Source organism: Astatotilapia calliptera, chromosome 19 (genome assembly GCF_900246225.1).
Source record: "Astatotilapia calliptera chromosome 19, fAstCal1.2, whole genome shotgun sequence".
Classification (NCBI taxonomy): Eukaryota; Metazoa; Chordata; class Actinopteri; order Cichliformes; family Cichlidae; genus Astatotilapia; species Astatotilapia calliptera.
In genome coordinates this window covers 14,900,179-14,926,974 of record NC_039320.1, presented here as the reverse complement: position 1 = coordinate 14,926,974, position 26,796 = coordinate 14,900,179, and the positions used below count along the sequence as shown (strand labels likewise).

The following is a 26,796-nucleotide window of genomic DNA, read 5'->3' as shown; positions in this document are numbered from 1 at the left end:
TTACAAACTCTCCTAAGTAAAGAAATAAATCATTTTTATTTTTGCACCAGCTATTCCCTTAAAGGCATAACAAACCTCTGCAGGCATGCCTAACACATTTTGCAGCTTTTAAACTGCTTCTTTGCAGCAGTGCTCCTCTGTTGCACTTTAAGGTTGAGTCCTGTACACCCAGCTACTCACCTTTAGTAAGGAATACTGGCAGCTTGCAATGACGAGGCAGAACTGAAAGACCCAGATATCAGTGAAGAAGCCGTGAACCAGCAGCACGGAACCCAGAAAGGCCACAAGGACAGCCAGCACCACTGCCAACACATTCTCTAAAACCTCACGGTTCCTGTAACAATTGGGAAAAAGTCAATTCAAAAATTATTTGGAAGATTTAACAGAGAAGAAAAAAAAAACTGTTCCAAAGACTGGGATCAACAAATAAATAATGTCAACAGCTCTCCATTTAAACTGGCAGCATGTGGTGATGGGTCAGCAAACTGGAGCGACTTAGGAGGATAATATTGACTGCAGAGATCCACGTGGTGCTTTAAAAAACAACAAATCAAAAATCAATTCTTTCACTGCCAACTGTGGTTATTCTTCTTGCTGCTGTTGAGAAGCTTACAGCTAGACAAGTCTGACTGAGTAACTCCCACATAGAGATAATTACAGGCAAGTGATAGAAAGCAGAGACTCCAAATCCCCAAGCAAGATGAATGATTTTATTTTCAAAGACTTAACAATGTGGCTGATGTTCTTGCTGAATCCAGAAACAGAAACAGAATTGACAACAGTGCTGTGCAAAAGTCCTGAGCTATCCTGTTTTTGAAGAAGAAAGAAAAAGAACAAAAACTCTCTTAGGCATGCATTCTTAAGGTCTGGGTTCTGGGGAAGCCAGTCCATGACCAAAGGTGTTGCATTGTGTGTTTTTCCATCCAGGTATGCTTTTAGTGCCCTGGCAGTATGTTTGGGATAATTGTCATGATGAAAAATGAAGCTGCTGCCAAAAGCTAATCAAGGTTAACCCTTTCTTCTCTTTTCTGATCAGAGCCATTTCTGTCTGGCCTCCTTCCAGAACATAATCAATGGGTTACTGAGGGTGATCTCTGCCTGTACAGCTTACTACAGCTACACTTGGGAAAAACTTCAAACATAGTCTTCATTGATAGATATTGAGGTGTCATAACTTGTCATTAGGGAATGGGGTTGTCGTCAAATATCATCTTTATCGCAGGAAGGCCTCTTAGTTTTTAACTTTCGTCCTCAAATTGTACAATTTGTTTTCTCAAATTTCTCAGGGCTACACTGCACACCATGCTGAGACATGTTACTTTTTGGCTGATCCCCTTTTTGGTGCAAAAATACAAATTTATGCCTGTAATCTGTGCTGTATTTGACATTTTGCATAGATTTAACTAAAGACAAGGGAAGAAATCGTGTGTTTTTGATACAGACTGCTAATAACAAAGTACCAAAAGACAATTTAAAATTTGTTCTCTGTTATGTAAACACACACAATGCTTGAATGATTCAGAGGTCAATGTTAATTGGCTTTAAAAAATAAAAATAAAAACGTGAAGTGAAAAGGATCCCATGTCCAAAGAAAAACTTTGAACGACCTTCAGAAAGCCCGGAGAACTATTCCTCAATTCAACTTTGGAAACAAAATATAAAGAAATAAGGTGTGGCTCAGGACTTTGGCTCAGGACTTTAGCACAGTACTGTCGATTACCATAACAGCTTTTGAGTTTACTATTTGAAGACAAGACTTTAGCAGGAAACTGCTAAACAAAAATGCTTACGACAGAAACTTAATATCTAACATCCTAAAATGTTCACAACAAAAGCTGACAGCAGTATAAAGCCAATGTAATCAACACAAATTAAAAATTACGGCAAACAAAACAAACAAAGCGATCCCACCAAGCTGTTGCTACAAAATGTTTCACAACAAAAGCACTGTTAATAAGCAGGGATTGAACGATCTGATATACAGTATCGGCCCAGTAATGACCTAATTTACTGGATCGGATATCGGGGAGAAATAAAAAATAAATAAATAACCCAATCCATTAAATATCACAAAAGCGCCTCACAAAACTTGCGACATGGTATAACCCAGGTCATGACCTTAGCACGACGGAGGAGTGTGCGTCACGTGATTGCGTGGCTAGCGTGTGCGAGATCAACTTAAAAAAAAAGTTCATCTCTGAATGTTTGGAAAGCATTCCCATGTTAAGCTTAACAACCAATATCTGGAGCTCGGACGTCTGTCCGATGTCATTGCTAAGTCTGACTGTACAATGGTACTGTACAATAACAAATGTGTTATTACAAGAATGTTTTTTAGTTGTTTTTTTAGGGTTTGGGCAGCTACTGCCTTTGTCTGCTAATAGTGCACTTCATTTGTTTTTCAGAACCAAAAGGGTTTTTGAAATTTGCACTTTTAATTTCTTGAATATTACTTTATATACTTAGATTTAAAGTTCTGCATAAAGCTGCCCACTTTCAGGATGGATGTTTGGATGCCGGTGACAGATAAATGGTGCTAAAGTTTAAATAAAAAGATCAGTATTGCTGGACTGAGATATATTTTGGGTGCAGTGTATTTCTTGCATTCAAGTATAATAGCTTTAGCTAGAATAGCTTTACTGCTTTGTCCTCTTAAATTTGTATATGAACTAATACAAAATGCAGCAACACATAAAAACAAACAAACAGTTAAAAAATAGACTATAACAGATTCATATCAGTATCAGGAGATATCCAAATTTATGATATTGGTATCTTGCCATCTCTATTATTAAGTAAAAACTCTGATCTAAAATTGTTACATGAGGTGTAGCAGCCTGAGAGGTCATGTCGGTGAGGATCTGGGTGTGCTTTAGCAAAGCTTATGCTATGACCATAATGATTCACTCCAAGCTTGTTCAGACATTTTTACAGTTTGTTTGCACATGCTGTGTTTCATTTACCTTTGCATTAAATTAGCAAAGGTCATCCCTGTCTTAGTGGAAACAGGTGTGGTAGGTGCAATACTCTGCTTAACCGTAAAACACAAGCTAACCTGTTGATCTCTTTGAGTAGTGAATGTAATGCTGTAATTCTGACTGGACAATGGAGAGCAGATTGTAGTTTTGTTTGTTTGTTTCAATTAAAGGCTTCTTGTGTGATTTAAATAAAGGCCTGTTTTTTTGTATTTTGGACTAGTAAACCTCAGCTAATAATGCACAGATAGATGTTTTTGCAAGCTGAGACAATTTCAGGTATACACTTATAAAGCAAAGTAACATCAAAAATTATTTCTATTGAATTTCACTTTATTCTTCAAAAGCAGGCACAAAATATCCTGCAATGGGTGACATTTAAGGAAAATTTATACATGTATGTGCTAGAGATGGACCGATCCGATATTACGTGCATCGGTATCGGTCCGATACTGACCTAAATTACTGGATCGGATATCGGAGAAAAATAAAAAATGTAATCCGATTAAATATCACAAAAGCACCTCACAAAACTTGCAACACGCCGTAACTCACCTCAGAACGTTAGCACGTCGGAGCAGTATGCATCACGTGATAGAGCGGCTGTGGCATGCGGGACCTGTGGTCTGGATAGCATTTGGAGCTTCGCTAGCAACCTGGCATTTCATCTCCGACAAAGTTATCCCCGAGAGAAGTAAAGCAAGTGTGTAAGTCCATCTCTGAATGTTTGTAAAGCATTCCTGCGTTAAGCTTAACGAGCGACTGCCTCTCGCTCTCCGGCTGCTACTTCAATCGTGAAACTGCTTAAATGATCAGCTGATCGGCTTTTCTGTCGCGAGTCCGTCTTTGTTTTTGGCCCACTTTGCACCAGAAAGAGGAAACCAGCGGCTGAACAACAGCAGCACGTTTAAGCTTGATAAGCTGTTGTTAGAATTTATTTAATATTACTTTCTACACCAGGATCGTTTTCTATGTAGCTGACGCTGGTAACTGTGCAGGGGCGGATCTAGCAAAGTTTAGCCAGGGGGGCCGATAGGGCATTAACTGGGAAAAGGGGGCACAAAGACATACTTTTCTTTCTTATTCTCATTTAAAATGTCTAGCTTTTAATAAATAATTATCTGACACACAAAGTTTTAATTTGATGTAAAATGAATAGAAGTCAATTACTGTATATAGTGACTATTAAGTCTAATATATATACCCTAGTAAGCTATAGTACTTTTTCCTTTGGGAAGGTACCATCTGTGCAGTCTGCAATTTTGTTGAAGAAAGATGTTGAATCTATTTAATATTTCTTGAAAAATAATTGATTTCTGTGCATTTTTTTTCACACTGCATCAAATTAAGGTTGATTACGTCGATTAAGCATCATGAGGTGGAGCGTGAGGGGTGGTTCCCTATTTTTATTTATTTATTTTTGTTGTTGCTGGGAGTTGGAACCCTATTAGTTAGGTTGCTTAATATTTACGCTAAGTACTCTTTAAAATACCAGAATAGGGAGGATGGTGTAGGTTTAAGTTTATTAGATTGATCAGTATTGCTGAACTATGAAATATTTTTTTTGTATACAGGTATAACAGAATAGCTTTAGTGTAGTTGTTGTTTTAAACTTGAGTATGAACTTGCAGACTTGCAAAATGCAGCAAGATATTTTAAAAAACAGTTTTGTTGATTAAAAAACACTATATCGGATTCATATCGGTATCGGCAGATATCCAAATTTATGATATCGGTATCGGTATCGGACATAAAAAAGTGGTATCGTGCCATCTCTAGTATGTGCTTGAAATACAGTTAGGTAGTTCTTAAGGAGCCGAATGCTCTAGGAGAAATGTCAGTCTCAAACTAGGGGATCTCTTTTCGTTCATTAGTCAGACACTGCTGCAACCCACTTGGCCTGCTTTTTAATTTAATTGGAACTGATTAAATAAATGGCTCATGCTGTGATAGGCAGACATTTCATAAAAAGAAATATCAATTTTCTAAATAATCTAATTTATCTAAAAAACAAACCGGTTTTCTAGTAGAAAAGCTCTAGACAAGTCCAACATTCAGTATTTTTGAGTCCGACTAAATTGTGATGAAGTATGCACGTGACACACCGAATTTAAAATTTGCATTGAGGTCACCAATGGTGCTTTGTAAAAATAAAGCTGAAGCAGATGGAAATGACCTGATGTGAAGCCCTACCTGTCGAACAGCGCCAGCAGGGTAAGTCGGTCAAAGTGCAGGCCAACCCACAGGTAGGGGAGAAGCCACAGACGGTAGTACTGCTTCGCTTTCCCAGCTGCAGCAGAGCCCGCAGGATCCTCTTGTCCCAGTGGTGCATCCTGAAGCTCCGGACTCAGATCTCCGTCCTGCTGTTCCAGCAGCTCTGGGTCCATAGTCAGCAGACGGTTCAAACGGATCTGAGGGAGGGAGATCTATCCCACAATCAGACAAATGTCCAAAAGACATGATTTGGAATAAAGAAGAAATTGATTACATTACAACAAGATAAAGAGATCATATAGGAGTAATAATAAAGCTTTAACAGCATTAAACATTTTCTTTTAGTACAATTAAATATTTGATTTTGACACAGGTCAAAGCTTGCACCATCACATCCCGTTCACTCTTCAAACCCTATGAGCCCTTGTTGCATACTTGGTTAGACAACACCACTGAAGACATCTTTGTTGCATATTGGCAAAAGAAGCAGAGCACATACAGTACTTTGCAAAAGTCTGTAGCCACCCTTCTCCTGTGTCTTTATGTTTGGCTCTCAAAGAGCCAGACCTTTTAAGTCTTCTTTAGCAATAACTTTTAGGCTTACATAAAAAGGCACCAATCTCAAAGGTTAAAGCAGTGTTGTGTCTACACATAACAAACAACTTAGCAAAGAGCCAATTTTAAAGTGTACCTTGAGACACCTGCCTGTTGCAAAATATACAGTTTGTTCCGGTTTCTTTAGTTAAATAGTTTAACAGACAGAAAATACTTTTTTGCAACAACAGGGTGAGTCCTAAAGAGCTATTTGCTGAAAATCTGGTAAGTGTCCTAAAAAAAATTTTTTTAATAATGAAAACTGCAAAGGGAATGACAAAGAAAAGAAGTGGCAGGGTTAAAAACAACTAACAGCAGATGAACACTATCTCAAAGTCTTTAGGAAATAAGAAAAACTCCAGCTGAGACCTGAGAAAAGATTTAACAGATGTATCTGTCCTTTCATTCATGGACTGTTTGGTGAAACCTTCTCAGATACATACTTGCCTAAGGGTTGTTAGAATTACGTAAACAGTTTTTTTTTCTTCTTATGTACTGAATTTGCACACATGTATCAAATTGTAAATTGCTTCACCTATTCCCCATTTCCTGAGCAAAACAAAGAAACGATAGGTGGCTTGAGAGTTTTGCACAGTACTGTATAACCACGTAAAACCATTTTAAACTGGTCAAGTAGACATTTGAGATGTGAAAGTCTCCTTTTTTTTCACAAACATACATGCCAAAAGGAGCTCACTGGTTGGGTACACACCAGGTCATGAGGGTAAAAGCGAACTGAGGTAGAACTGGAGAGGTGGGAGTCCGTATCCCTGCGGGGTATAAAGAAAATGAGAACACTGATGAAAGAAAAGCATCTGCTGCAATTACTGTATTAAACCATGATTCATTTCCTGATGACCTCAAACTAAATAGCCAATAGGCAATTTGCTGTGTTTTTGTACTGTACAGTCATGTTTTCCTTTTAAGCTAGGGTTCCATTAAAAATAACCATTGGAGACATGACGAACTCACTGCAGCGACTAGCAAAACACTACAATCAAGAAAAGGTCAGCAAGCTAACTTGACAAAGTTAGTAATGTATTTATTTCAATTTAAATCAAGGTAAGTGATCCGATTTCAAAACTCAAAAAATGCTGACCAAGCAAAAATCATCAGGGCATGTGTTATGGTGTTTAAATCCTTCAAAGCTTAATGAGAAGATTAAGACTTCTTCTCTTTCAGTGGCATTTTGTTAAATGTGAAGCTACTGCCATCAGAAAGTTCTTGTATTTTATAACAATGGAAACCAGGGAAAAAGGTCTAGCATGGTACAGAAGAAAAGGTAACAGAATCCACCCACGAGAAACCTTAGAGGTACTGGTAGATGCTTTCGTTTAACCAATCATTTCGCAGCTCTTTAGAGAAAACTGCTACCTCCTGATTAAAAACACAAAAAGCTCAGGGTTTGTATCCCGTCGTCTAAAAACCCACTACACAAATCAGGTGATCATTCTGATACTAACCATATGTTATTGGAGGCTCGTCTGGTTGCAGGTTCAAAATTGACCAGCGACATATCACATCCGCCAGCCTCATATAAAGAGGGAGTGAGCTTTCCTGGAGGCACACAACAAAAAGAAAGAGACGCAGAGTCAGTCCATGGAAATCACAAGCACAGAGTGGCGTCGTCTGTGGGAGTAATTTCATTAAATTACATGTTTATATGTGGAGAATTAGATGGATTTGACAATATTGCTGTATTCATCTGAGCTAATGTGATTATGCAGTGAAAGTGCCTCCTCCCAGTGGCTGTAGGCAAGTCACTCATTTCCTGCTCAGTCTTGACAAGTGGTCAGATTTTTCCTAATACATGTCTGTTGCTTCAGAGTAGTTTTACTGCACTTTTTTGTGATGAGGTACAAAACACCACCCAAAAATTACAGATGTACTAAGCCTTTCTATCAAATCCAAACCCTCCAGTATGAATCCACTGAATGTAATGGGTATTAAAAGTGTGGGGAAAACGCAATATAAAAAAAAAAAAAAAAAAAGCCTAGCTAGACATTTAAAATATTTTACGTACATTTTCTGACTCTCAGTGATAGAAATTAGGATTCCAGCAAGACAAAAAAAAAAAAAAAAAAAATCACTTTCAGGAATTTGTTACAACCCATTTCTATTGAAGTCCTTTCTGTTAAGGACCTGACCGTTTGTGCAACGCATATCCTCCTGAGAACCAAGTTAAAGAAAAATCTCTCAGTTTAACTTTTTTTTTTAGTCCACTACAGAGAACATAACGAATAGGCGGGATCTCAGGAGGACATGGCATGATGAAATTTTCTGAAAAATTTCGAAAGATAATATACTTCATCTAGTTGTTCACAGATGTTCCAAAAACCACATCTTCGCTTGAGTATTCTTTGAATCACCTTCACATCTAGAGTACATAAAAACCTGCATCAGACCACTCTCAGTCTGTCCTATACAGACAAGACAACGGGACAAGTGTACACACACACACACACACACACACACACACACACACACACACACACACACACACAAACCATGCAGCATGTCACAAAAGTAATCTGCTTCTAGTTCAATTATGAGCAGGAGTAATAATCCATTCATCACTGGTTCTGGTGAAGAGTGCATGGCAGCCCCTACACAACCCCTTCTTTTCCTTGATGTAAGTGTTTAAATAGACATGCTTACGTATAGACATCTATACCAATCTGTTACAGTGCTGTCAGCATTGGGGTATGTGCTATGATGTGACCATAAGGTAACATAAATATCCAAGTAAGGTCAAGTATTAGCTACAGACCACAATATCACAGAGATAAATGGAGCATGGATAATGGTGCCAGGCTTTGACTGATTACAACAGTCCACCGACTGTGGAAAATAGTGCACTGCTATGACTGATGGCCATGGTCATATCTGCGACAACTCTTTGAGCAAATCCAAAATATCAAGCAGCAGCTTTCTAATCAAGCATGAGGAAAATACCACAAAATATAGGTCTTATGACAAAAATGACCAGATCTGTCACCTCTCCCCAAAGAAATTCTTTCCTAACTGCTCAGCTCTGTTCATGAACTCCCTACCAAAGTCCTCCTGCAAGCTGGTGGCACCAACAGTTGAGGCCTTGTCCTGAGAACCCTCCAGGTGTGCGCTTCCATTCCTGGCCAGCAGGGACGCGCTAGCGCTCAGCACTGTAACCTGGGACGAGGTTCTGGATGGCTGACTTTTCACCTGGGAAGTAGAAGGCTGGGAGGCCTGGTTGAGAGCCTCCTGAAGACTGTTGGGAGGAGAAGGGAAGAAGGGGAGGAAATGAGTGGTGGAGTCCAAGGGGTTGGTATTGCTGGCACATAACGTCAAAAGGTGAGCAGGATATGACGTGTAGTTTTGAAATGGTGGGATTTGATGCGGAGGCTACAGACTAATTTTTGCTCCTCACACAATAATCGTTTTTTGTGATGGTGTCAGACATGGTTTAGACTTGTGAATGAAGAAGTTATTTCTTATTGTTTCTCAAGTTACAATCATTTATAAAGCTGTGTACCTAACTCCATTCTTTTAATTCTTCTTAGGAAAAAAAATCTACTAAGACGTGAATGTCCTGTCAAACTTTAGATGGAGATTATCCTTAATGAAGCTGATAAATTCAGGCCTCTGATTACAACAACAGAAATCAGACTAATGAATGCAGACAATTCAGAGGATTTTCATCAAAATAATAAACTCAATTGCTTTCCCTTATAATGTTGGATTAAGAAAACTACCTGAGAAGGCAAAGGTGTCTAGTGCAGCATAAGTACATAAAGTAAAAATGTGCTGGGAGTGAAGGGACAGTGAAGGGTGGAGGAATCAGTGAAAGAGGGAATGATTTTGCAAGTTTATTGACCCCTGGCAGGCTGCACGCTTGCTTTTGTTGCTTAAGGCTCAGCATTTAGCAACGTGACCTTGTAAGATAGATTAAAGAAAACAGAGCTTTGCCTAGAGCACAAGTAAATGGGAGGGGGTTTAAAGAGACCTCGGAGGAACCTGATGTGCATCCACAGAAATATATCAGTGGAAGATTAACATATTTTTTCTTTGAGCATCGACACAACTGCTACTTTACATCTCTGAGTGGTTTTCTTCCTTTTAATCATTCTACAAACCAAGGAGTAACGGTTCATTTGTAGTATTCTGCAGGGAAGCATGGAGCACAGAAAAGATTAATACACTCCAGACAGTACTCTGATCTAATATAAAGGGTGCTAGAGACCTGCTGAGTTTGACACTTACTAAACTTGTGTAAAGATGTGATTTGCCCATGTAATAAAATGAATAAAATGTTGCATCAGGGATGTGATCGGGACAAGCCACAACATTGGAATTAAATTACATAAAGGCATTTTTTTTTTTTTTTTTAAAAAGAGCTTGAATTTAAAAGAAAAAGGTGGGGACATTAAAACATCTTTGTCCAGTGTGCTGAAAAACTGTCAAAACTGGGCTCTTAAAATCTAGAGAAGAGCAACTGGGAGTATCACAGATAATAAACAAACAAAATAAAAACATTCTATCGTCACATATTATTATTTTATCATGTCAGGAAAGACTGCAGACCTAACCTGTGGCTTTTTAATGATCAGTATAATCAGTCTCTCTCTGCACAGAAAGTTCTTTCTGAAGGGCAGAGCAATGTGATACAGCGGGGCGCCTGTATTGCTTAACAAATCATGCGCACATCTGAGAGGAGACGGCGTGTCAGCCAAGTAGATTAGTCAGATCTTGTGGCCTTGTGCCTTTGAATTTGTAAGGACTCCAAGTGGAATTTAAAAGATTGGATGGGATGACAACAGGAGGAAGAGAGAAGTCTTGAGAAAAGGAGGACCAAAGAAACCACATGCAGAGTGGAGAAACCAGTCCAGTCATAAATGATGTCCCGTTTGATGTCATGCACAGCAGAAGACCGAAATTGGTGGTGATGTGGCACAGGAAAGAGCGCCACCTGGTAACATGCTCATACCAGGCAACACAACAATAGAAACGACCCCCTGCTCCATTCACGGCGTACCTGAGAGGAGATCCAATGATGGAGGTGGGTGGGGTGGGGTTACTCCCTGCGTTGTGTCGCCGCCGCACAGCCTGCCGACGAAATGTGCTACGTTCGCGGCGAAATATGACCGTCTCCTCACTTCCTGGGGCTGTCGTGATGAGAGACATCATTGGCCAGTTAGAATGGATAAGTTTCCTCTCTTTATGAGAGCTTTATGTGGACACGAGGACATGATTTTTCCGTGTGTTATGGCTGCTTTCAGGTACATTTTAAAACGGTTACAGAGCAACACCGAAACACAAATTAATGACATAGTCACTGAAAAATGAACCTGGTATGCATATCCTGCATCTTACTCTCTAAACAAATTGTCTTCCTACACCTTTATTGTCACAATAAAAGGTACAAGAAAATATTCCCCAATATATACCAAAATGTGAAATATTTTAAAGATGGAGGTGCAGTATTTAAACCATATCTGATGAATTCTGCTGACAAGCACATGCTCTGGTCATGTGGAACTGGAGGCAGGATGATGGCAGAAACAATGAATTTTGCTTTTACGGCGCTACTTGATCTGTTATGACCAGCAGCTCCTTTTAGCTAAAGTTAGCACATCCGCTAAGTAGGCACAGCCTGTTTACGTCTTATGCTCCATCAGATAAAACACTCCAAGGGTCGATAGGTGAAAGACTAAAAAAGTATGCCAAACAGATAAGGGCAATAAAAGCAACAAAATGACACAGCAGCTCCTAGCTAAACTTAAGTATCTCCTACTAAATTTAGTTAGCATTGGGTGCAAGTCAACAAGGAGTGCTGCAGCAGCAAAACCACCCAGTGTATCAAGATGAGCCAATGTGGCCTTTTGTTTGCATGATAAATAATGCACAACTTATTCACTGAAAAAGTACTTAAGCTTGTCACAGAGGTAGGGTTTGAATTCATCGGCTTCTTCCAAATCGGCCAAATCTCCACTAAAAACCACCACTGATAACTTCAAGTGCAGTCACGGACTTATATTATAACACCAATAAATATCCCTCGACTGACTGTGATATAACAGTGTATAGTGAAGTTATGACATGTTTCTAGCCAACCAGTCATATGCCCTGGCATATCCTGCCTCCAATACTGTATCCAATCCCACGAGGTGCACACTCCAGAAGCCAAAAAATAAGAACCCAGACAGAGCAAATGTGAGATCAGGTTGCAAATTTGAAGAATGTGGAGTATGGAATGTCTATTATACTATCTGAGCTTTACACTAATAAGAGAGCTGCTGCTTGTCTAACCTCAATACAAAGCACACACTGTGCCATCATGCTAACTGATCTACACAGGGAACACTATGCTTGCCACTCCATGGTAACTTACCATGGCTACACTGAACGAACAAGAGAGACAGCATCTTGTCTGCAGTCTTGTCTCACGCACTCACTCCCACACAAACACACACACAATTTTGAGGCAGCTGGACGACTACACCTAAACAGATTAAAGTTGATCAACTTTACCAGTGTGCTCCTGTTTCATGTGCCAGAAACCATGAGTATGACTAAAGGTTTCCAGCAAAGCAATGTTCACTGTGTTCAATACATATCCAAACCATCACCAGCGATTATGTAAACAATTTGCAAGGCAGGTAAAAACAAAACCAGACTAATAACCCTTAATTCTGTCTGCCAGCATAAAAAGTAGACTAGTCATGCATCACTAATGCAAACCACACAGAATGCAATGTGTACAGTACATTGGAGCTCAGTGTGTGGTACATACCCCGTAGGGAAGCAGCATTAGCATCCTGAGGCTCAGCGAAAGCTGCCTGGTTGGGCAGACTGTTTCTGGAGCGAGTCACTGATTCCAGCTGGGAGGCCCGACCCAGCAGGGATGCCGCATCCAGGACTTCCCCTTCTTTGGCTTCCAAATCTGACTTGGAGGTGGTAAGAGGTCGAGGTCCTGCTGGAGCTCCTAGGTGGGTGGGATCATTAAGGCATGCAGCCGTACCGCTGTCTAAGCTCAACACTCTGGCATGTGTTTTGGCACTGCCTGTGCTTGGAGTACGGCGGGAGGTACGCCGCTTCCCTCCGTTTCGAACTCCTGTCTCAGGTTTTACTGTGGTGGAAGAAGAGGAGGAGGCGTTGGCTGAAATGTGCTTGGCTTTCAGGGCCCTGTAGTGGCTCTCTGGTGAGTGGCAGGAGCGGGAGGTGGTGCTAGATGAGCTGTCTGTGCTTAGGTGCTTGGTGGAGCGGAGACTGGAGGCACAGCTGAGTTCACTCTGATCACTGGAGTCATCCTCTCCACCACCAGTGAATACAGCACTACAGGGCTTGGCCATAGCACGCGTAGAGATGTAATCCCGGTGATGGCTGGCATCAAAGCTGCTTGCTCTTTTCTTTCCAGTCCGCCGGCGTCCACTGCGACCCGCTGATAGAGAAGAAGTCCTCTGAACAATGTTAGCTGAGTTTGGTTGAACGTTGTCTTTCACCTGCTCCTGCTCTGTGACAGCTACACCTGTTGAGCCATCAGCACTGGTCCTGATGCCAGGCTCTTCGGCACACTTGACAGGTTCCACCAGTTCTTGGGTTGCAGGTGACTGAGTGTCCGCAGTTTGTTTAGCAGTCAGCTCATTGGCATGTGGGTTTTTATTGGCTTCCCTGGAGGGAAGATTACCGAGACTTCGAGGTCTAATACTAGAAGTTCTGTCGTCTGCAGGAGCAGATACTGTCTCTCCCGTTTCCCGTGCACGTTCATCCCCTGAAAGTGACAGCAGGCTCTCCACATGTGTAGAGCTGGTCTGTTCACTGTGGAAGCTGCTGACAGTGCTGTTGGTGTCTCTGTCTGTGCCACTGCAGTAACTCTCAGTGGAACCACTACTGCGAGTACTCAGACTCCTCAGGCTATCGGCACTTCGCTCCCCTCCTTGGGACTTTGCTCCTCCACCAGAGGCTTTTCCACCACCACTTCCTTCCACCTGGTAAAGTCCTGAGCTACTCTCCCCTGCTTCCTTAGAGGCTGAGCGAGCAACCCTGCGTTGCTCTTTGTGTCTGTAGCACTCTACTCCAGAAGTTGAGGGCACAGCTTGGTCCTGCTGGTGCAGGGGGTCTGCCCCATCTCTGTCACACAGCCCTGGCCTGTGTGGTCTGGCAGTCTCCAGCTCACGCACAGGGTCAAGGCCACCTCTTCTGGGTGGAGGATACAGAGCAAAGTCTGGCAGACTCGGGTCAGGGAAAGCGGAACCTGCCGAGCTAGAGGTCCGTGGCAGACCTCGAGAACGGAGCTCCTTCCTGAAGGTCTGAGATTGCATGGATGAATGAGAGGTTACCTCCGTGTCACAGGAGGAGTGTGACAGGCTGAAGTGATAAGCAGCAGAGTTACAGAGATCAGCAGGCTCCCTGGACAGCTCTGAAGGACACAAGGAGGTTGACGGCTGCAAGGAGGCGAAGGAATCATTGGGAACGAGGCAGTACATCTTTGTGTCTGAGAGCAGATCTAAATGGATACAAAGAAAATATACATTGAGGAAAATACTGAGAAGTAATAGTAATAGCATATGTGACTGTGTGTTTACCATGATCATGACTACAGCTCTCAACAAGAGTCAAACTAATGTCATCTGAGGTCCTTCCACAATCTCCTGAAAATATAGGAAAAACAGTTTTTAAGAAAACCATCATCTTTGAAAACCTACACGTAACTGGGAACTACAGACTACATAACAGAACATTATGAATACAAACTGCTGCCTTGCACTAAGAAATGCTTTTTCTGGGAGGTTTCCCTAATTGTTTATGGGGAAAGGCCACACTTAATGGAGGTATGAGCTAGTCTGAATAGATTCTTTGAATGCTCTGATGACAGCACAAGATAACAATTGAACAAAGATGTAACTGTTAGGATTTGTCTTGGAAATGTTAAGGTTTTTTTTAAGGAGTTGCCATGACTTCCTGGAAGTCTGTGGCAAACTGTCTAAGTGTACAGTAAAGGGGAGGGGAGATTAAAAAACTAAATCCCTGCAGAGCCCTTGTCCCACTTCAGACCATTTAGTCTCATCACAAACTGCCAGCTAATTAGAATGGCATCGAACAGACTCACTGAATTATTCAGGCAACGCAGGCGCCTCACTCAAACACTCAGTACAATGGCCCCCTAGCACAGCTACAAGTTCAGTTGTTGTCTTCATCTCTGTGTTTCAATAATGTGCTCTCAGAGAATGACTCCCATGCTGGGTCTTACAATGTATAACCCCCCTTCCCATTTTTTTCAAAGCCAGCAGTGCCTGTCGAAAGCTGCCTCATCATGGTGTGACTGTTGAGGTCACAGCAATGCTGAGTCAGGCTGCATCTCCTGAGCAGCTTGGGGGTGTGTGTGTGTGTGGCGGGGGGGGGGGGGGGGGGGGGGGGGGAATCATGGTTGCGGATGTGGTTCTTTCACAGTCAGAACATGCATTAGTGTTACATACAAAGGATTTTTTAAACCAACCCTACTTGTAACACGTCACTTCTTTCTCTTTTGCTCTTTTTAAGTTGAATAGGCACAGAAGAAAGCTGTGTGGCATATTACCTTTGGCAACTGTTGCTCTTCGATGTGAAGATGCTATCTGAAATTTGAATGAAAAGATAAGTTAAGCTATTTGTCTTTCAAAAGGAAAGGTGGTCAGGATATCAGAGGCTTATTTCTGCAACAACATTTTCATCAAGAAAACTGACAAGGTGTGATCTTTACAGAATATGACATCTCTAAGAAGACACCGTTTGTGTATTACAAATAGCTAATTGCTGTGTACTGTCAAAAGAAAAAAAGTTTTGGGTTGTCTTCCAACTTGCCACACAGCAACTGAGCAGAATGTGTAGGCTGATTAGAGACTCAAGGACATACAGTACAAAGACACAGAACACAGCACCCATGGGGATTCAGAGGTTAAATATATCTCACAGAATAAGGGAGCTAAAGAACTTTGAATATTAAAGGAGATATCAGCCTGACAGCAATATGTAAAAAAAATAAATAAAGAAATAAATCATTCCTAAGGAAAACACTCTAGTGCATATGCACACACACACACACACACACACACACACACACACACACCCCAACAGTTGCTTCCTCTAGTCCAGCAACAACAAAAGTAAAATAACTTAGCATGCTCAGAAGACCCTTATGAGGGAAAACATCGAGGGAACAGTTTACCCTGCCCGGGATAGGGTTACCGGGGGCCCGCACTGGAGCCAGGATCGGGGAGGGTGCCCGAGGGCAAGCGTCTGGTGGCTGGGCCTTAGTCCATGAAGCCTGGCCGGGTACAACCCGAAAAGGGGACATGGGCCCACCCTCCTGCGGGCCCACCACCCGCAGGATGCGCCCTAGGGGTTGGGTGCATTGTGTGCCGGGCGGCGGCCAGGAGCGGAGGCCCTGGCGGACTGATCCCCAGCTACTGGCAATTGGAACATGGAATGTCACCTCTCTGGTGGGGAAGGAGCCTGAGTTAGTGTGTGAGGTTGAGAGGTACCGGCTAGACATAGTCGGGCTTACCTCTACGCATGGCTTGGGCTCTGGAACCAGTCTCCTGGAGAGGGGCTGGACTCTGTCTCAGTCTGAAGTTGCCCCTGGTGAGAGGCCGCGGGCTGGGGTGGGTATTCTAATATCCCCTCGGCTTGCTGCCTGTATGTTGGGGTTCTTCCCGGTGGATGAGAGGGTTTGTTCCCTGCGCCCCAGGGTCCTGACTGTCATTGGGTCCTGACTGTCATCTGCGCTTATGCGCCGAGTGACAGTTCAGAGTACCCAGCCTTCTTAGAGGGCTTTCACTTCGGTGGCCTCAGAATCTCATCTCTGCTTTTCGCAGATGATGTGGTTCTGTTGGCTTCATCGGGTGATGGCCTCCAGCTCGCACTGGAACGGTTCGCAGCTGAGTGTGAAGCAGCGAGAATGAGGATCAGCACCTCCAAATTTGAGGCCATGGTCCTCAGCCACAAAAGGGTGGAGTGCCCACTCCGGGTCGGGGATGAGTTCCTGCCCCAAGTGGAGGAGTTCAAGTATCTCGGGGTCTTGTTCGCGAGTGATGGGAGAAGGGAGCCGGAGATCAACAGACGGATTGGTGCTGCAGCTGCAGTGATGCGGACGCTGTACCGGTCTGTTGTGGTGAAGAGAGAGTTGAGTGTAAAAGCGAAGCTCTCAATTTACCGGTCGATCTACGTCCCTACCCTCACCCTATGGCCACGAGCTGTGGGTAGTGACCGAAAGAACGAGATTGCGGATACAAGCGGCAGAAATGAGCTTCCTCCGAAGGGTGGCTGGCCTCTCCCTTAGAGATAGGGTAAGAAGTTTGGCCATCCGGGAGGGGCTCAGAGTAGAGCAGCTGCTGCTCCACATCGAAAGGAGCCAGCTGAGGTGGTTCGGGCATCTGACAAGGATGCCTCATGGGCGCCTCCTGGGTGAGGTGTTCCGGGCATGTCCCACCGGGAGGAGGCCCCGGGGCAGACCCAGGACACGCTGGAGAGATTATATCTCTCGGCTGGCCTGGGAACGCCTTGGTGTTCCCCCGGATAAGCTGGAGGAGGTGGCTGGGGAGAGGGAGGTCTGGGCTTCTCCGCTTAGGCTGCTGCCCCCGCGACCCGGCCTCGGATAAAGCGGAAGAAGATGGATGGATGGATGGATGGATGGATCTTAGCATGCCCTGCTAAATAGCTCTGCTTACTAGAAGCACAATACAGATAACAATAAGACAATCTGTAGAAAAAGTATGTACATTCAATATCAGAAACAGGCATGTTCTGAAAACCCTTGTTCAAAATTCACTATTGGGACCGTTAGGAAAGTAGTGCTTCTGCTGCTTCTGTGGTTATTTCTTTTATCATTCAATGAAATGTAAACAAGCTCAGCTGCGATGCGGTGCACTTATACTGGTGCATAAACACATTGCTTTCCCCATGCTGTAAATAGGAAATAAACTCCCTGCTGTCTCCCTTCTCTTGAATATAACGCCACACAATTAGTGATTTGCTTTATAGCAGTAGACAGTATTACATGAGTTGAGTGCAACATTGCACTGTATTCCCACTTGGCAGCAACACTTTCTGCAGCCATCATATGTAACAACTTTCCTGTGGAAACCTGGAATTGTTAATTGTTTAGATTGAAAAATGTCCAAAATATGCTGTACAAGCTAGAATCTAAAAGGTTATCATAATAAGCCGCAACATGTATTAACTTGGATTTGAATAAACAGCTGGTAGGAACATTGAAGATCAGCAAGCTATTAAATATAAATCTAATGAAAGGTCTGCAGAAAGTAATACAGGGGGCAAAGGGACTTGACAATCAGGATCCTTTTATTTTCAGCTAGTTATGGAACACAGTGTACAGCAGGCCAGTGCTCTGCTTACCTGCTGGTTAGACTCCATCCCAATATAGGAGTTCCTGGAACTGCAGTCCACTGGTGGAGTCTCTTGTCGGATGAAGTCTGCCATCTCAATACCCCCTCCAGGGTCCCTTTGCAGACACACAAACACATGCACATCGATGGAAACTACTGAGTTCACCAAGATTGTTCAGCCCTGTTACATGCCATTTATCTCCTTCAGTCAAACAGAAAGAAGATGGCAGCAGCTTCAATTTAGGGAAAACACACCAAGTGAACTTCTTAAACAGGCCTTTATTTTAAATATTTTGCACAGGCTTTGAAATTCCACAGAGAGAAAACAGATGAAAGCATCCATGATTTTTTTCTGGGTCTATATTTAGCCCAGACGTGCTTATTTAACCAGATGGTATGTAGAAACAAACAACTTGCCAGGGATATAAATCATTTCCATATGCCAAAACTGCATCATAGCAGGTCAGACCACAAAACAACACTTAAAGAAATCAACCACAACATGTAGCACCAAAAAAAAAAATACTGGAAAAAATGGAGCAGGAAGTGGGGAAATTGAGTTGGTGGTGGAAGAGGAAATAAAGAAGAAGAAGGAGAAGAAAAAACACCTTAATGAATATCATCTGAGCTTGTCGGCTTCACTGCAAACTCAAACAACCTGGAATGCTGTTCCAGATGTGTGGGAAAAGCTATGACTGGTTGAGAGGTCTCATTCTCTTTTTTTCTTTGCCTCTCCCCTGTCCCAGCATCCTGCTAAGCACTGCTTCTGGAATGTGAGTATGAGTCACTTCTTCAAGTCATTTGCAGTAAAAGGCTGAAACCTCAGTGGCTTTTGTTCACTGTGAATGAGAGCTAAACCTAATGTCAGAAACCTGGCATGCGGCAGCTAAATAATGCTCAACTGGTACTAAGGAGCCCGAAAAATATCCCCACACACCCTCACAATCACATTACACAGACCATCACGCACAAGCCAAATCCACTTTATATAGCAAGTTAGGGTGCTTCACGTCGTTTTTACACCAAATTACTGACCCATCTGGCTGAATCTCAATAGTAAACTGGAGCTAATGTCAACTGGGTGTAAGGTTTTTTCAATCATGGTGGCGAAAATGTCGACGGAGCGCGCTCGGCTCGGTATTTTTCGGCAGCAGAGCAAGAACTCTTGAGTGAGGGATTTCAGGAGTTTCAGAGTTTAATCAGAACGCAAGGGAACACTGCAAAGGCTGCAAAAGCAAGGAGCGAGGGCTGGCAGGAAGTTGCTGACAAATTAAACTCGTAAGTAATTTAATAATAACAATAATAATGGAGTGGATTGATATAGCGCTTTTCAAGGCACCCAAAGCGCTTTACAATGCCACTATTCAGTCACTCTCACATTCACACACTGGTGGAGGCAGCTACAGTTGTAGCCACAGCTGCCCTGGGGCAGACTGACAGAAGCCAGGCTGCCATATCGCGCCATCGGCCCCTCTGGCCAACACCAGTAGGCGGTAGGGTAGATCTATCATATGACACTATATTATCCAATATTATATTACATTATATTATAATATGTTATATTTTATCCTCATTCACATTAGAGCCACGACAGGACCCACTAGAACATGGGAACAGGTAAAAGTGAAATATAAGAATATCCTACAGAATGGTAATATTTATCACTTATATTGCTTTTAGTCTCTTGGAAAGAGACCCTGGAATAATCTGTTTGTTTATAACAGCAACCAAGAAAAGGGCAGAGGGAAAAAAGACAGGTGGTGGTCCTGCACCCCCTCGTCAACAAGTTGGTTAAGTGAATAATACCCTCATGGGAAAATCGATATCTCTCTATGAGCACACTGTTGCGCTGAGCTAAAGGATCCTGTCTGTCCCGCAATATACGCTGAATTCTGAGGACTCTCCTTATCAATCTTGCACCTTCCGCAATGGGTGGCTCGCGTATACGGACAGGACATGGCTGCGACAGACTTCCCAAATCCACCTTCGCTTTTATAGCCGTGGTCTCTCATCTTGATTACACGAAGTAATTTACAATTACTACTCTGAAATATGAATTAAATCTGTAATAATCACATACATGTAATAGAATGTTAATAGTACATTTCCCTTTTTTAGGAAATGACCTGTATGTATCTGTGTGACATCAATAAATGGATCAGGTGCTGCATTGTCTTTAGTTACATTGATGTTATTTATTTATGGTGAAACAGTGGTGGAATATCGCTGTTGCTTTCGTATGAATGACGCGGGCATACCTGCGTGGCCGCGATCTAATCCTGTTTACATAAAGTAAACCTGCTCCCCAGCAGGTTTACGCTTACGGCTCTGTTGCTATGACAGCAAGTCCCGGATGGGCTTCGGGGAACCGAACGATCCAGGATCACGCGAAATCGTCAACAATCTCATCCAGCTAACTCACTTAGCGCGGTACGAAGAACAGGCCCCTGTTCTCCAATTTTGGTGGGCTTGTGTAAATTCTAGCCTCAGTTTCCTGTTCACAGCCAACCAGATTGGGCCTTGGTGTGGTCTTCTGCTGCTGTAGCCCATCAGTTTCAAGGCTCAAAGTGTTGTGTGTACAGAGATGCTCTTCTGCATACCTTGGTCAATTAGTGGTTATGTTAGTAGTTCATGTTGATTTTTCTTTATCTCCTCTTAACTCTGCCACCAACAAGGCATTTTTAACTAGTAACAAAGTGGTCAGTAAGTGTACTCCTACAATGTACTACTGTTTCTTAGTATTAACACTGATGAAACGTATCCCCACAAAAGGTGGGGATTAATTGAAAGCACATATATACCTGTACTGTTAAAGATAAGTGTAGATTTATGTGGCCAATGAGAAATAATCTTAACATCTTTTTAGTTTATGTCACTGTGAACACTGAAATTACATTTAAATAAGATAATGCTTCAAAATAACTAACCAAATAAGTGCCTGAAAGCATTTCAAGATGGCTGCTGAATAATGACGCTTGCTTCAAGAGCTTTGCCAATATGACAGATCCAATAAATTGGGAGGAAAAGAAGTAATAAAACCCAGTGCATGCTGTGTAAAGCACATGGCAATAACTGTAAAACCTCTATTTTTTGTCAACTGGTAGCCCTCTGGAGGTTTTTCTTTTTCCCTTTAAGGAGTACTCCCTCGTTTGGTTTGTACTTTAAAGCAAACATGTGGGAGACATGATGAATCTTCCTGCCAACACTTTCACGCCACTTCACTGGCCTACAAGTGCTGGTAGTGTGCCAAAACAAAACCAACACACAAATGAACCAGAAAATGGAGGGGATGAAACAGACTGCTAATGTAAGTAACACTAGTTTTACAGACAGAATTTAAAAAAATAAAATAAAATAAAAAATCAGCTTCATAGAAATTTATGGCCCAGAAAATGCATCCAACACATTTGTTAAACCTTAAAGAAAAACACAATAGTTCTGGATGAATCTAAACTTAAGTGTTGGCAATATTATTGAGACGGACAGAAAACTCTGCAATGGTTTTTAGAACAGCGCCACATAACAGATGTTTTAGCTGAGGAGAAATTAAAAGTCACTAAACAGTTTGTTTAAAAGTAACTTCCTGAAGTGGTGTCAGCATGTATGGTTTAATAATTTGAAGTCACCCTAAAGCAGCTACCCAGCTAACCTTTGAGTAACTTGTGTGTTTTCCAGAGTCATCACTACTCTAGACCTCCTTCCTCAGCTCCATTAGACAATGACAGATCACATGAAGTGACTGATCACTTAAAGTCAGTCACACTTTCTGATCACTCATCTTCAGTGTTGGGTAAGTTACTTTAAATTAGTAACTTAGTTACATTACTAGTTACTTGTATCAAAAGTAACTCAGTTACTTCAAGTTACTCATTACTTTCAAAGTAACTAGTTACTAGGGAAAGTAACTTTGGTTTTACTCAGAATTCTCTTGTTAATGTGTTGCTTCCATAACTTTGCCAGTCTTCTAGCTTGCTTACTTGCCACAAGTGCACTGTGCCACCTACCAATAGAAAGAAAAAAAATAATGTGAATATTTCCACGAGAGAAATCCCACGCCTGGACAGTCATTGACTGCTGCCATGATTCTAGCGTACGTCACAGCGTCATGTGCGCTTTTTACATCCAACGCAAAACCTGCAGTCGAGGTGCTTTCGATTGTACTCAGAACTCGGAAATTCTGCCTTCTGAATAGGAAGATGTAGGCAACACCAGACTGCAGATGAGCTGCATACAGGGCTGGACTGGGACTGAAAATTGGCCCGGGCATTTTGACTACAGACCAGCCCACCATTATAGGAAAAATAATAAAGCCTTTGAATGAAAACAAACGCTGTTGTGACAGTGATGTACACTGTTCTGATGGTATATATGTATCAATGTATCAATCGTTTGTTGTAAGACTCAGATAATTATTTTTTAAAAGCTAGACATTTTAAATGAGAATAAGAAAGAAAAGTACTTCTTTGTGCCCCCCTCTCCCTGTTAATGCCCTACCTGGTCCCCCTGGCAAAACTTTGCTAGATCCGCCCCTGCACAGTTACCAGCTGTCAGCTACCTAAAAAAGGATCCTGGTGTTATTTGTCTCTCAGAAACAGTTCATAACTTCCCTTCAACTCATTCATGTCACCTAAAAGGTCAACCTGTTTCTCCATCACAGCTCTGATGATTCAGTAAGGACATCTCCTGGTTTCATCTTCATGTTTCCCTCTCACCAGATGACCAAACCGATAACATGACCAGCAGCTTTTACAGCTGTGGCTCCAGCAAACATCAGCTGATACTAGAAATTAATATTGAATAAATTCTAACAACAGCTGATCAAGCTTGTGCTTGATCAGCTGTTGTCGTGCTGCTGTTGTTTAACGCGACCTCCGCTGGTTTCCTCTTTCTGGCGCAAAGTGGGTGATAAACAAACAAGAGAGAAAAGCCGATCAGCTGATCATTGATCAGTTTTCATGATTGAAGTAGAAACAGGAGAAGGAGGGTGAGCGGATGAGAGAAGAAGAGGCAGCTGTACAGCTCCAGCTTTGTGTCTTTTTCATTGTAGCTGAAGTATGGGACAAACTGTGTTCCTTTTCACCTCAATACGAAACGCGCGATATTTTCTCTGAATATGAGACGATTCTGTTTTTTACGGGACGGTTGGCAACTCTAATAATTAACCTTGTGAACAAAATAAAGTTCAACATCAGTAACATCATAGCACCCACCCAGCTGTATAGAAACTCCGTCATGCTAGCTAGTACCCAGTACGGAAAAAGTCAGAATAACGAAAATAAACTCCACCTAAACTTGGTTTATATCTGACCCAGAGAGACTGCAGGTCATAACTTCTTACCTGAAGTTCAGTTCACACTCGGACCGGCGGCCGCCTCGGGTCTCTCCTCTTGCCTCCCCTTTCTCTCATCCACCTGCTGGCCTCCACCACTTGCTAATGTTACTGAATATGTGGAAGCTCCGCGATAGCCACCACACGAAGTAACGAGTAACGACCCTATCTAAATCCCAGTAACGACTAATGCGTTCCTGATTTTGGCATAATAACTAGTTACCGTGCTCGTTACCACAATAATAACGTAGTTACTGTAACGCGTTACTTAATAACGCGGTAGTCCCAACACTGCTTATCTTACAATGCGATTTATTTCTGCTTAATGATCTTGCACATCCTCTACAGAATATTTTATCAGTTGTGCACTACAGTGCTCCATCTCCAGATAGTAAATCCGCCAACAGACTATAACGTGAACTTACCCTGGGCCATTGCTGTCCTCCCTTCGGGTCACGCCTCCATCAATAGCCCCCTCTGTGCCACCTCTGCTCCCCTGATTCTCCTTAGCCTGATGCTCCACCACCTCCCCCTCATCCAAGGCATAGTGGAGGCGGTAATTCACCGTCTTCAGCAGCAGGAACATGGCAGCAATCACACCACAGTAGATTCCCACTATCACCATGGTTGGCGGTAGGGCCTGGAAGTAGAGGAAGAAGTAGGGAAAAAGGTTACATAGACAACCCTCTAACGGTTTCATTTTTACCCATGTTACAGCATTTTATATCCATTTTCTTTCCTGTGTTTATCTCAGCAGCCCAGGAGTGATGTTGATTAAATTTGGACATTCAGACATGACACATCATTTATAAACCCGTGAACTGGAACCAAGCAGTGCCACAGAGAAAATGAGCTCTGCTAAATGCAGCTAAAAAAGATAATTACATTATTGCACCTATTGTCCCAATTATTTATGACACATCTGCAGTGTCTTAAGATTTGATTATGAATTTTATGTCTGCTTAGTGCAGCTGACAAGGAGGCTATTACAAAAAGAGGTGACTAGATGGGCTCTAGGCTCTCTCTTGTCCTTGAGATATCCTCCTGCATCTGCTTGTAGCTCTCACAAACAGCAGCAGCGCAACTCAAACTTGCGGCTCAATATAAACCACAGAGCTGACCAAAGCATTTCCACTCCAGGAATAGAAAGGAAACCACAAACCTATTTCAAACACCCCAGTTTCTTTATATAGAAGTGAGCACACAGACATTCATAATCACGTCAGCAGTTATAAATGTGCATTTTATGTGTGCAGGACATAAAGTTTGGCAAGCAACCTTTTATTGACGTGCCACAGAAAAGAGCACCTTAAGAAAGTAAAGCCGTTTAGGAAACCCGCAAACAAAGACATTTTGAGATGAAAAAACTGAACAAGCAGCTCTCAGCTATATGATTTTGATTCCTGGGCTTTTACACGGGGAAGATCACTGCTAACATCCTTGTGAACTGTGCCCCTACAGTCACAGCTGGTAGCTTCTGAAAACTGGTGATACCGAAAATCACTGCCGACCGGAGGACAACAAATAGATAAAGATGGGGGAAGGGAAAATAAATTCACTGATTACAGCCTCACACAGTGTAAATATCCAAGTGGACCTTAACCGAAACACAGAATATGAACAAAAGAGCGTTTAGGTACGATCTAGTTGATGGACAGTAGACTGAAACCTGAAGGAGTTAAAGGCTCTTTTGTTAACGTCTCCACCAGAATAAGGTTTATTTGCTAAGAAATGCTTTTGCTTAATGGATAATTTGGATAATTCAACTATACTTCAAATATTCCACTCCGTTTTCTTAGTTTAATATTAGTGTACGTTGTCTTCGCTCCAGATAATAGACCGAGACCGACCGTTAGTGAGCTGTGGCTGCTAACCTAACGGACAGTTGGTTTGGTTAACTTAAGCTGTCAACAGTCATGACAAATACATAAAGAAATACCAGTCTATGAGGTAAAAATAAATAAAATAAAATAAAATAAAAAGGAGACAAAGCGGCTCACCATGTACAGCGTGAAGGGGAAACATAGCAGAAAGAGCCAGATGTATAGATGTAAAGCGTTGACGAACGTATTCTGATCGGGGTCGTAGTACCATCCGCCTGTGATTGAAGCCCAGACCCCCTGCCTCAGGATCTGCAAAGTCTGCGACCCCATGTTGTTTTATCCCCTCCGACGAATCCAGGCGGAACCGACCGACACAACAACCGGGGTGACACGCTGGGGCTAGTCGTCGTTCAACATGACAAACGGCGCTCTGTTTTCAGACACTGGCCTGAAAATCCCCTCTGCAGCCATCTTCTCTCTGCAGCTAGCCAGCCAGCTGGGGCACTGTTCAGTCCTCCACTGAGGAAGACTGCTATCCCACCACGCCCTGCGAGGAAGTTCTTCTTCGTGGCATCGGTACTGTTTACACTAAATATAAGACCATACGTATAAGCTTTGTGCCTTCACCCTTCTGGTTTTCACTCGCTCTCCTTATTGGAAAATTATATTTTTCAGTGAGTAGGCACGTTTATTTGATTGTGACTCAACAGGGTGATGGCAGAGAGCATAAACGTATGAAATAAAATTTTAAAAATCAGCCACATATATGGAGCTTTATACTAAATATGACTAAGTGGCGACACCTGTCGGTTAAAAAAATACCTGCTACGTTAAGGATGCAAAATGGTACGCGAATCCTCTCCCATTAACAAAAATCCTGGTCCCACATGGTGAAATATGGCATGTCTGTTTTTCTGTGGTAACTAGTCAAGGTGGGGTGACCTCCAACCACTTTTAATATATATGGTGTTTTAAAAAAGTAAGAAGCCTTTTGTTAAATCATGAATTAACTGCACATTTTTTTTGTTCAATTTCACTACTTATACCCAGGTCTGATTACAGCCAGACCTGACGAATTTAGAAATCACCAAAATAAAACATATTTGACAAACTGAAGTAGGTTAAAAGATCTTAAAAAGCAACATATCATGTCATGATCTAAAGGAACAACTGAGAAACAAAGTCACAGATATCTGTCAGCCTGGAAAGGATTACAAAGATATTTCAAAGGCTTAGAAACTCCAGCCAACCACAGTGAGAGCCATCATTCACAAATGGAAAAAACTTGGAACATCGGTGGGCCTTCCCAGGAGTGGCTGAGGTACCAAAATTACTTTAAGGGTTTGATGACTCATCCAGGTCACAAAAGAATGCAGCATATCTAAAGAACGGCTTCCTGTAATGATCGAACCATGAACTCCGCGCTATACCAGAAAATCCTGAAGGAGAATGTCCAGCCAGTTTGTGCACCAAAGCTCAAGCATACTTGACTAATACAGTAA

General features: G+C 42.3%; 1 protein-coding gene across 9 annotated transcripts in view; it reads right to left on the bottom strand.

Annotated features, from left to right (window-relative positions):
- Window positions 1-25,908, bottom strand: part of pcnx1 (pecanex 1) — a 38,926-nt gene extending 13,018 nt beyond the window's left edge. For 2 of the 9 annotated variants that reach the window (XM_026151434.1, XM_026151436.1), the window contains exons 1-12: window positions 25,472-25,907; window positions 23,897-24,111; window positions 18,153-18,258; window positions 15,337-15,373; window positions 14,345-14,410; window positions 12,553-14,265; window positions 10,795-10,924; window positions 8,837-9,030; window positions 7,247-7,340; window positions 6,496-6,553; window positions 5,169-5,401; window positions 181-334 (exon numbers count right to left, since the gene is read on the bottom strand). In XM_026151434.1, the coding sequence (XP_026007219.1) occupies window positions 181-334; window positions 5,169-5,401; window positions 6,496-6,553; window positions 7,247-7,340; window positions 8,837-9,030; window positions 10,795-10,924; window positions 12,553-14,265; window positions 14,345-14,410; window positions 15,337-15,373; window positions 18,153-18,258; window positions 23,897-24,111; window positions 25,472-25,624 (3,153 nt within the window). In that variant the 5' untranslated portion in view covers window positions 25,625-25,907. Of the gene's footprint in view, window positions 1-180; window positions 335-5,168; window positions 5,402-6,462; window positions 6,554-7,246; window positions 7,341-8,836; window positions 9,031-10,794; window positions 10,925-12,552; window positions 14,266-14,344; window positions 14,411-15,336; window positions 15,374-18,152; window positions 18,259-23,896; window positions 24,112-25,471 lie in introns of all 9 variants that reach the window. The other 7 variants (XM_026151429.1, XM_026151430.1, XM_026151431.1 and 4 more) reach the window with 7 other exon arrangements.
- Between the last annotated feature and the right edge of the window lie 888 nt (window positions 25,909-26,796).